Here is an 11,624-nt window from a genome sequence, read left to right on the forward strand (position 1 = left end):
GCGACCTTGGATCTATTGATTGCTGAATTTTATAGATTGAAAATAGGTCTTCACTGGATATTTCGACACTTTGTGCCATAATTACACTCATAAAAGGTACACATACAAAGAGAATAGACAATTTAATCTAATATAAGTAGATGGATTTATTGCATGATATCTGCACCAAAATAGCAAAAAAGAAGTACTCAAAAATTACAGATAGAATATTCTCAAAAAAAAAAAAAAATTACAGATAGAATTCTAACAAGAGTGAAAAGAATTCAACAGAATACATGTGAAATTAGTAATATTTGTTATTAGGTAGCCTCAAAAATGGTTCAGCGCTGGGGCTTGGGATTCTTAATAATTATCACGTTGCAGCGACAATGGTGAGCACAGTAGTCACTCACACTGCCTAGAACCACCCTGCAAAGAGGATAGAATTTGCATCACATATGGAATATTTTTTTTGGTAAACTCCTAGTACTAAAAACAATACACTTCAAATACCATCATGAAAAGTTAAATAGTTGTACCCAATGAGCTCTAGATGCAGAAAGAGGGTTTGGACTTTGTATTCCTTGTGGAATCAATATTAAAACTTATGAAAAGCATTGCTTTGCACCAAATAGCACAAAAACTATACACACACACACACACATTATAGTCACAATGTAATTGGTAACTGGGTGCTATAGAATTGCACCTTTTGACTGCTCCATAACCATGACTGCCCAGTACCAAAATAGATGCACGGTGTTTATCTACAGCCTCACACAAAACATTCCGGGGATCTCCTTGACTCACTTCAGTTGACACATCATCAATCTGCACAGCAATTTTTATTCATTAAATCTTTAAGCTATAGAAATACTTCTTACCATAATGCTTTTTTCATTCTAGAGGGTCAGGCCGGCCTAGAGGTTCCAGTTCTCCAATAATACAATGTCAATTATTTTAGTATCTAGAAAGACCATTTTGAGTGTAATTATGCAGGCCTTGCATACAATTAGTGCCATTTGCAAAGGATAGCAGCAACATTACACTAACTCAACCATGTAAGTCACAGCTGACTCAATAACATATTGATTTATTATTTTTACTTCTTTTTGTTAAGCGGGTACTATAATTCTTATTCCATAAATCTTACATATTTTTAGTAACTTCAACATTTCCTTTTTTATTTACTATGCACACGAATTTGGCCCCAAATTGAGAAAAGGGAAAGATTTGAATCAATGAGCTCTGCTTTATAAGATGCAGTCCTAATCGATTGCACTATATATGTGATTGTTACCGATTTACTGCTGCAGATCTCCTTAGCCTTCTGAATGGTACTAGTGGCTGACCTCTTCAAATTTTCTTCCACAGCCTTTAAAGATTCAGAGGATCCTATTAAAGAGAACATCAAAGATTGAATTTAATTGTTGTACAAAAAGAACTTGTAACTTGTAACTCTTTGATATTTGTAATTTGTTCAACCCTGGAAAATATAATGCAAAAGAAATCCAAAAACAATTACAGAACGTAGCAAAACAATCAACATCTATACATGGTTCCAACACATTGAGCCAAATTGTAGTGCTCACGTGTAAATTAGCAAACCACAAAGCAAAAAAAATCATAGAATGATGTAACGTCAACTTTGTCAATACCAGTTTTTTTTTTTAAGACATCATGTAGCTCGTAAATTTAACCTATTTAATAAGATTATAAAGATTTGTAGTTCAATTGACACTTTTAGATATGTAGATCATAGTCTCATAGTCGTTCAGAGTTCAAATATTTATCCACATTGTAACAATCAAATTATCAAAAATAAATTTTTTTTAAAAAAAACTTATAATTTTAGTGTGTTTTTGTTAGCAACAAGTATTGAATTCCAATTACAAATATGAAACACTACAAATGATGCTTCTAATAAACGAAACCAAGAAATTGATTGATGAAAATCAATAGACTTTGAATCACCATCTTCTCTTCTCACATGAAATTAAATAATGAAAATCCTATTACACAAAAAGAATGAACAATATTGCTTCTATAGTCTTTTAATGGGGCTTCCTAATAAACAAAACCAAGAAACACACACAAAATGGAAACGGATTACCTTTACCAATTTGAACCAGTCCTAGGTAAGGAGCTGGCGAAACTACAGCATGAACGATAATGAGCTTGAAATTATGGTCCTCCGTAGGAGCAAAAAAATTATCCAATACCCAATTCAAAGCATGAAAGCTATGGTCACTTTCATCCACAGCCACCAAAATCACTTGCTTCTGAGTCTCTGTCATTGTTGCACAAACAAGAAGTTAAACTACCTCTCTCCTTCTCTTCCTTTTCTAGGTTGGAAAATGTGAATGAATTCTTGTTAAAGTGCTTTGCATGCCTTGAGAACCGTATTTATTTCCAATTCTAAGGGTCCGTTTGGCATCCCACATATTTTGCTGAACTGAAAACTTTTTGTTAAAATTATTATAGACAGAAGTAAAAGTTAACTGAAATAGTATAGTGTGACTCATGAATAGTATCAAAAGTGCAATAAGATCTATAAATAATAGCAAAATAAGCTAAATAGTAAAATAAGTTGACAAAAATAATATTTACCAAACAGACACTAACTATTATTAAGTACTTCTAGAACTGAACACCCTATTCTTAAGAGAAAGAAAGTTTGTGTACACTTTTTATGTAACATCTTTATATTTGTGACGATGAATGATAAAAAAATAGTAATGAGTCAATATAAAAGTAACAGTCTAATAATCAGTCGCACATATTATCAGATTGAGACCAAAATTATGGCAAATGGCATGATTATAAAAGAACGGTATTATTTAACATGACAAGAGTGGGAGCAACATTTTGTATCATAGTATCATGTGAGATGGTTTTGACGATGGAGATTTATGAAGGAGATGGGTTTGTAGGGGGAGTAGGATGTAAGATAAGAACTTCTTGTGTTTCTTATTAATACGTTCGCAATTGCCGTGAGACAGTTGGCCTTTGACTCGGTTAATGTAAAAAATGGACGGTTTGTGGATAGGGTATAGCAATTGAGGAACTTTTAATCAGAAAAAAAAAAATTAATAAACTGTAGTTTCTCTAAAAAAATAACAAAATTACAAATAAAGTATAACAATTTCATAAAAGCTCCACTCAAATTTATTACTTTTGTGAAAATAATGCATGTAAATTCTTAAATAGTTATAATACAATTAAAAAAAGATTATAAGTAGATTATGCAAATTTTATAATAAAAAGACTCCACTCAAATACGTTACTATTGAAAAAAATAATATATAAAAATTTTTAAATGGTTCTAATTCAATTATATTTACGGCACATGGCAAAAGAAAATTTATTGTTGAATTCAAAGTAAAGTACTTATTTGGTATGAGTAATAAATATGTCTAAGGAGTTTTAGTTTTTGTCAATAATGTTCCAATAATGCTCTTTTTGGAATGTGTGTTTAAAATTTTACAATATGCTTAAATTTTATCATTTTCTTGAGTAATCAAATATTGTTTTCTTTAATTTATTGTTATTTTCTTGTTTTGTAGTACTTTTGTTATTTTTAGGATAGGAGAGAGTGCAAAGGTACATGAAATATGACAACATTTAGTTACAAAATTAATTGTAGCCTAAAGTTATAACATTGCTTAATATCATTAACATTACTACATATTTCGAAAATCTAATCGCTGGATTGCATGTTCTTTATGTTCTTAATACACATGTCAAATTTTGTATCAATAGGATATTATTTACTACATAATCTATAAAATTATATTTTATGCATAATTTTACATTACAAAAACTTGCAATTTAAATATTTTATTGATGACATAGCTATTGACTTTTAATTTTTTAGAAATTTTACAAGAATGGATGATATAAGAAGAAAATGCAATCCAATGGTGGATTTGTCAAAATTCACCTCCAATAAAAAGATATTGAGTAAGGTTACAGTTTTAGGCTACAACCAATTTTGTAATTAAACTTTGTCCCATGAAATATCAATTGAAAAAAAAATCAATTGTTTTTTAGAGATTAATCAAAATAATTGTTTCCTAAATGATTCTTCACTTGTGTATAAGTTTATTATTTGGGTTAAATATTTATTATTTATATTACTATTTAAAGGACTTCTCCTGTTTAGACTCATACTCTTTTGGATGCCCAAAGTAAAAATACTAATTTAAAAACTCCTAAAGTTTAAATTAAAAAAAAAAAAATCCATCCATGTTTCTCTCCCAACCCTCCTCCACATATTGTAAAACTCCCGGTATTGAAAAAAAAAAATTAAAAACTAAAAATCTAGCCACAAACACACTTTTGTTCACAATTCTCCACTTTAAAAGAGTTATCAAAATCTATCCAAATTTTACTACTATTTAAGGGGCTTGCCTTGTTTGGACTCCTACTTTTAGATGCCTAAAGTAAAATTACTAATTTAAATATTCCTAAATTTTAGATAAAAAAAATAGTTTTACATCCATGTTTCTCTCCCTCCTCCACATATTGTAAAACTCTTAGTATTAAAAAAAACAAAACAAAACAAAAAAGAGTAATGCTAGAGTACAAACTTTTTTACAAAAGAATTTACAAACTGTTAAAGTGATAAGTGGTTATTAGTAAATAAAAAAAAGTGATGTTAATGGTGGGCGTAGATGAAAACCGATAAGAAGTAAGTCATATTAATAGTCTGTGACTGTAGCGTTACTCAACAAAAAAATTAACCAGCCACAAACACAGGGTTTATCACTTTATCCACAAGTCTACACTTTAAAAGAGCTATCAAAATCTATCCCAAAAAAAAAAAAAAAAAAAAAAAAAAAAAAAAAAAAAAAAAAAAATTCTTTGATATATAACTACATGAACCATGTCAAATTTTACGCTCTTAACACACATGTCAAATTTTATAACTACATATATAACTACTATCTTTTCAAGCAAATAACAAACACATATATAACTACATGTGTGTTACGTGTGTATATATTTGTGAGTTTTATACAATTTCATTTTAGTCCTAAAGGTCAGCCCCACAAGAAAATATTTCTGGGGTTTAAGATTGGTTTTTGGGTATTTGGGGTTTTAGATTAGGGGCACTATCGAGCTCAACCAAACCCAAACTAGAAATGAAAAGACAATATATATTGTACAATTGTTGATACATGTTATGGATGATAAAAATTGTATTAATTATGAGCTTATATGAAAGTGATGTAACTAAAATTACAATTTGTTATCTTAATAAGTTTGTGAAAATAGTTGTCTTTAGTATTGATAATGATAAACTTTTTATTTGGAAAAAAACGTGCTCATAATGAACTAAAATATTAATGTTGTGTAGATTTCCATTATATCCATAATATAATCTTATATTTTCAATTCATAAAAAGATTTAAGAACGTTTCAAAGGCATATATTAGTGGGTAGTTATGTTTGTATATATCCCTCTCATTTAATAGATTTGAAAACGGAGGAAGTAATATCATCTTATGCAATATACTTTTTCCAAGACAAGAGCCCTTGCTCTCAAAAGCCCCAGAATCTAAGGGCCCATTTCGCCAGCCTATTTACTTTTACATAATCTTCAGTCTTCACAACCCAACCAACAGAAACCAATATCAAAATGAGAAATTTGAGGTTAGATTCAAAATATCTTGCAATAACTTCTGGGCCTGTTTCGTAGGCCTACTCAAACACAAAACTACATATTTTAAAGAGAAATGCTATGTCTACAATATTTCTACAACATTTTTACAACAAATCCTAAGTGGCAAGTTGTTACTGGTTGTTTTTGTTGGGGCAAAAAAGTAATCTTAATGTTAGTTTTAAATTTGAACCAATAACAACTAACCACCCATGATTTGTTGTAAAAATGTTGTAGACGTAGCATCTCTCTATTTTAAATAACATAACACACATTTTCATATATTTTTTCACTCACATGTATATTAAAAACGAGTCATTCTACCGTACCCTCTACTTTTTTGGGGGTACGGTACCCACCCATATCTGAACCATTGACTTGGTGTTGTTATCATCTTAGCCGTTAATTTAATTTTAGTAGAAACCGGTTACTGGCAAAGCAAGTCAGTGTATATAAACTAAAAAAAAAAAAAAAATTCTGATGGTCTCTCTCGGTTTTTTTTTCTCACGCGTTCTCCGATTTTTCTTCCTCTCTCACGTTCTTCGCTTCCTCTTGCGTTCTCTGGTAGAGGTTTCTTTCTAAAAGGATCATAATCATTTGGATATTGTTAAAGGTAAGTATCAAAACGATAAAACCCTATTTTGACTGCTATTGTTTTGTTTCCCTTTTTTCTTTATTAGTTTCTTGTGGGTATTGTGTATGGGGTGGGTGGGGAAGAGTCCTCAAATCTTCTTCTGGTTTGTTTGGATGGCATGGGAATTCGTTTAGGATTTGGATTTGGGTGGATAACTTAAAAAGAGAAGAATTTGTATTTGACCCAAATCCATCCTGGAATTCAAGTTCCAAATCTATTGATTTCAAATCCCTCACTAACCGTGGAATTTGGGAAATCCTTCCACAACGCTCGTGTCTTCACTGCCTTAAGCTGCGACAACAATGTTAAAGCCGCAACCACCATGGTGTTCAGGTTTGTCTCTCTTAGCCTATCTAAGTTCGTTTTGGGTTGGTCTGTATTTCTGTTTTTGTTTGTATTTGAGTTGTGTGGGTTTCGTTTGGATTTTCTATGTGGGTCTGTATCTATTGGTAAGCATGGGTTGGTTTAGTTTTGTTAAGAAATTGTTGAAGATATTTTTTTAGAGTTCCGAGTTGGTCTAATTGAAATGCAATGAATTGTTTGATGAAATGCCTCTATGAGCTATGTATTTTAACGCATGATAACTTTTTGGATGACAGTGGTGATAACTTTTTAACTAGTTTAACATAAGATGTTTACTTTTTGTATAGCTACATTGATTTCAAAGTTTGTCCTGTTGGTAGATTTGTATCAATGCCTAGTTTGTGATGAAAGAAGACTGCCTAGTGCTAATTATGTAATTGATTCCTTTTGTTTCCATAGAACAAGCAGAACCTTTTTTTTTCATGTCTAATAAGCATTTTGATGGCTTTGCTTAACCCTGGAATAGCTTTGAAATATATTTGTAATGTTGAGTAGATAACATCAATTCATCTCAATCCAACATCTTCTTTTTCTTTTCTTAGTAGTTCTTTCATAGTTTTTCTCCCTTATATTAATCGCAATGTGTGGGATGCTTATGCCAAGGTATGGTCCCAAATTATGACTCTTTTTTCACTTAAATTATGATTGGGTATTCTTTGTATTTGCAATTTTGGAACTGGTTGGTTTGTTTTTTGGGTTATGTTATACTACCTGGGTTGGTTTTATTTTCCTTTTGTTATACTGTTAAGGGAGTGCCATTGGCCATTGCACTGGGGCATTGAATTTTTCTGATTATATTTTTACATACTGTGGTAATATCTGTGAATTTAAGATTCAGTTACTTTGTTTGTTGGGTTTCTCAACTTGTTTGTTTGCTTTGATGTGTACTATTCTGATTGTAGGGGTTGTAAGGGCAGTCAAAAACATTGTAGCTGTAAAATTTAAAATACAAAATTTTGTTACTGATGTGTTAGTCTAAGTTTTTATGAAATTGAATTTCTGTGGATTCCTTGCCTGACCAACAATGTTGAAAATGCAAGTTCTGCAAAAAGTAGATTTCAAATGTAAATAATTTAAGTGGTTACAATGTGCTGGCCTTTCAGTTTGAAAATTATAGGGTATGTTTGGAAAGCCTGACAACTATTTGCAAAGTGCAAACAAGTTCTAAAACTGTTAGAATTTTATGTTAAACTGTGGTCTTTTGTGAAAACAATATTTATTGAGATTTGCTATTATAAATTAGTAGATTTCAATAGTTTTGTTTCAAATGTGCTAACTCACTGCTTGTCTTTTTTTTTTTTTAATAGAAAATTCCAAAAGCTTGTGCTTATAAAAACAAAGTTATTGACAATTGGGAGGTCATTAAGATCTTGTTTGGACCTATTGTTCCTTTTACCTGTTGTTTTGGCCTTAACTTACACAGTACTATTGTTTTGTGTAAAGGATTAAATTCTAAATGTTGTATTTTAATATATTCACATCTTGCAGCTTCTTGTCAATTTTCTTGTAGTTGAATATTGCTAGTGGCTTCTGCTTTGATGTAATTGGCTTTGTAATTAGGCAGCCTTTTATTTCCATAAAATCCAATCATTTCTTAGGGGAAAAATGAAAAAAAGAATTTGTTGTTTTTCATTTCTACATATGCATTTGGTTCATAGTCATGATGCAAGGGTCCATTGTGAGCCTATCTTATTAATTTTTGGATGTATCAGTTTGAAGAAATATCACTTTTTGACGATATAATCTATGCCTTCAACAATTTGAGTCCTGTTAACTATACTTTTGGACTATATATTTTATTGAGCCGATTTAATTATATAACAGTACAAATCATACTTATATATATATAAACAATAGTGCAAGAATTATTATACTTTGGGTTCTTTCTTAAGTCAAATAAGAGGAACTAAGTGTGGTTAAACTTAGTTTACTTGCTTAAGTTTGTGTTTTTATTTTTAATTTGTGCCCTTATTCCTATTGTCATGTTTATCAGATACACATACACCTCTACTATGTCATGGGTGCTGGCAATGACAAGCATGGGAATTATCATTGCTTCGAGTTATTAGAGTGCCATGAATATGTTAGCATCAACCATCAGAAGTGTGTTGTACTTGGAGATTTGAGAATTGTAACTCTTTTTTAGGGATTGAATACCTTACTTTGTATGTTTTGATTTTGTCATATTGATGTGTAAATATGTAAATGCAGTAAAACATGTTGTACCTTTGGTTCTTTAATTAATTTCTAATACATGATTACATTGATCAATATAATACAAATAATGTTAATATTCAATGTAATACAAATATAATTTGTCCTCTCCATTGATAGTGATTACAATGGATGCAGTTTGTAGATAAATGTTAATTGATATACCTAGAGTAATCTCATGGATGCTATGATGATATGCAAGTTTTGATTAGGTGTGTGAGTGACGATATGTTAATTTGCATCATTTGCATCTTTTAGAGGAATTGGTGGGATTTAAGGGTATTTCGTGATTTAATAAATAAATAAAATCATTATAATGTGGAAAATTGTTAGACCTCGAAAGTGACGTGACAAAGTATTATAAGGTCAACTAATAATCAAACGTCCTTAGTTTTTTCAGATTACTAATCACTAAATCGTGTGATGCACTAAATGTGATGCATTCAATAGTTAGCGATTAAATATTTTCAATGTTATAGTTACTTAAAAATGAATGAAATTCAATATTTAGTTCAAAAATGTTACTAAAATTAAAATGTAGAAAGTTTAAGAAAAATAATAATTGGGAAAATTATTTTATTGATCTTAAATCCAAATCTAAATTTAAGTATCCAAACAACGGAATTTCAAATCCTTCATTATACAAAAAGGCCCAAACAAGGAATTTAAAAATTAATGGATTTTGTAAGTTCTGTAGTCCTTTTGTATCGGATTTAACAATGAATTTGTAGAGGTGGGAACTTTAGTCCAAATAACCAAGCATAGATGGGAATTTTAACTAGTGAGATAAATTATACAACGTTGGTAATTTTAACAAGTTTGATCCTCAAGTAAGCTTCCAAGGACAAAGTTCATATCTCTTATCTGTGTACATTTCGGGCATTAAAGACAGGCTTGTTTCTACCAAATTTTCTCATCCACATTAATGAAAGAGGTTACAGCTTAAATAGGGTTTCTTAATACATCCTAACCTTCCTCAACGTGGATGGAAGTTAGAAGGTTCAGACTTAATTTTTACAACTGCCATCAGAAGTTACGAACTTAGTGGGAAGTTAGAGCGATGAATAAGAATTTCGCTTCTACTTCAGAATAATAGAACGTGGTCCGAATCATAAACTTTTGGATATAGATTTACTCTGAAAATTTATAAGTGTTTGGCGATCGTCCAGGTGACTCCATGTTGGATGACCTTTTTGGTCTTGGACAACACTATAGACGAATTGGAGATAATCTAATTTTTGGTTCACCATCATATATAAATAATAAAAATATAAACATCATGAAAATAACCTCAACTATGTTATTTTATAGGGAGGTATGCCTCTGAATGGATTTTTTTTTTCATTTAACATTAGATTTCTAAGAATTTTGTTAGTTGCCCAGTTTCAAAACAAAGTGGAAAAATAGCATCTCAAGTTTTTAAAACTCGAGTGCTGGGCAGAAATCAAGTTTCGAAAACTTGAGTTCTGGGCAGAAATTGAGTTTCTAATACTCGAGATCCTGAGCTATATGCATCTGACATGGACTGTTTTCCACGTGGAGCCACGTTGAAATCGAGTTTCTAAAACTCGATTTGTGATAATATACTTCTACGTCCCGACTAGAACATACAAATCCCATCGACAAACCCATCGGCAAATCCCATCAGCGGAGACAAGCGCAGATTTGATAATATACCCTCGCACCCAAACATACAAATCCCAACCTGAGACAAGTGCAGACATCACCATCGGCGAAGACTCCAGAACACTCTCACACCCAAACATACAAACCCATCGGCGGAGACAAGCGCAGACATCAGAAAACCCATCGGCAAACCCATTGACGGAGACAAGCGCATCTCATCGGCGGCAGAAAACTCTCATCTCCTCTCATCGGCAACCTCACTCGTGTTTCACTTCTTCTTCCTCACGATCTTCTGAGTTCTTCATGCAAATCAGAACCAGATCGTCCAATCGCCCAGTCAGATTTGTTCTTCCTCTGTTCTTCGTCGTTGTTCTTCGTCGTTAGATCGTTGGTTCTTCTTCAGGTCTGTTCTTCGTCGTAGATCATTGGTTCTTTCTTCAGTTCTGTTGTTCTTTCTTCAGTTTTGCTTTTTAGAACTCGAGTCTTAAAAACTCGAGATCTATGTGGCATTTTCTATCCAGCTCGTCCAGCACAAGACTCGCAAAGTGAGTCTCTGAGACTCGAGTTTTAATATGGATCTCAAGTTTCTAAAACTCGAGATGCTAGTTTTCTTATTTGTTTCTAACGCGTGTTAACTTACTACATTGTAAACCCTTACACAGTTAATCTGCAAATATCCCCCCTCTGAATGTGATGGAAGCTACTAAGGGAGATACGTAGGAAGTTAATTGGTATATTTAAATATTTGTGGAAGAAACCAAGATAATTCCAACTGATTTTTTTTTTTGTGAACAAGAGTAATTATTGTGGTTGGGCTAATTTCATGGGATGCTTTTTTTTTTTTTTTTGGTTTTCAATTTTAGATCTAAATTTTTAAATAACTTTAAAAAAATTACTATTGTGATGAGCAGTTATTAGTAAGTAAAAAAGTGACCTCAGTGATAAGCCTAAATGTAAAATTATGGTCAGATGTGATAATGGTAGTGCTTACTGTGACGATTGAATTGTCAATTGTAAGGAAAAAAATAGGGTACCACCGAATGTGACAAACGTACGGTTAGAAGTAATGTGGATACTGCCCAATGTAATAATGGAACAGTCAAATTTGAGAATAAAAAAATAGGGTACCTCTAAATGTGACAA

General features: G+C 31.5%; 1 protein-coding gene and 1 long non-coding RNA gene across 2 annotated transcripts; one reads left to right on the top strand and one right to left on the bottom strand.

Annotated features, from left to right (window-relative positions):
- Positions 1 to 256: 256 nt before the first annotated feature.
- On the bottom strand, positions 257 to 2,327 carry LOC126689747 (uncharacterized). The gene is made up of 4 exons (XM_050384934.1): positions 2,093 to 2,327; positions 1,280 to 1,374; positions 689 to 810; positions 257 to 408 (listed from the first exon to the last, which is right to left on the bottom strand). Exons 1-4 carry the CDS (start codon positions 2,274 to 2,276, stop codon positions 321 to 323), a joined length of 489 nt encoding a protein of 162 aa, XP_050240891.1. The 5' UTR covers positions 2,277 to 2,327; the 3' UTR covers positions 257 to 320.
- A 3,793-nt stretch (positions 2,328 to 6,120) lies between these two features.
- On the top strand, positions 6,121 to 8,966 carry LOC126689048 (uncharacterized). The gene is made up of 2 exons (XR_007644413.1): positions 6,121 to 6,611; positions 8,635 to 8,966. It is a non-coding gene; the product is annotated as an uncharacterized LOC126689048 (long non-coding RNA).
- The last annotated feature ends 2,658 nt before the right edge of the window (positions 8,967 to 11,624 follow it).

This window comes from Quercus robur, chromosome 6, assembly GCF_932294415.1.
Source record: "Quercus robur chromosome 6, dhQueRobu3.1, whole genome shotgun sequence".
In the NCBI taxonomy this organism is placed as follows: domain Eukaryota; kingdom Viridiplantae; phylum Streptophyta; class Magnoliopsida; order Fagales; family Fagaceae; genus Quercus; species Quercus robur.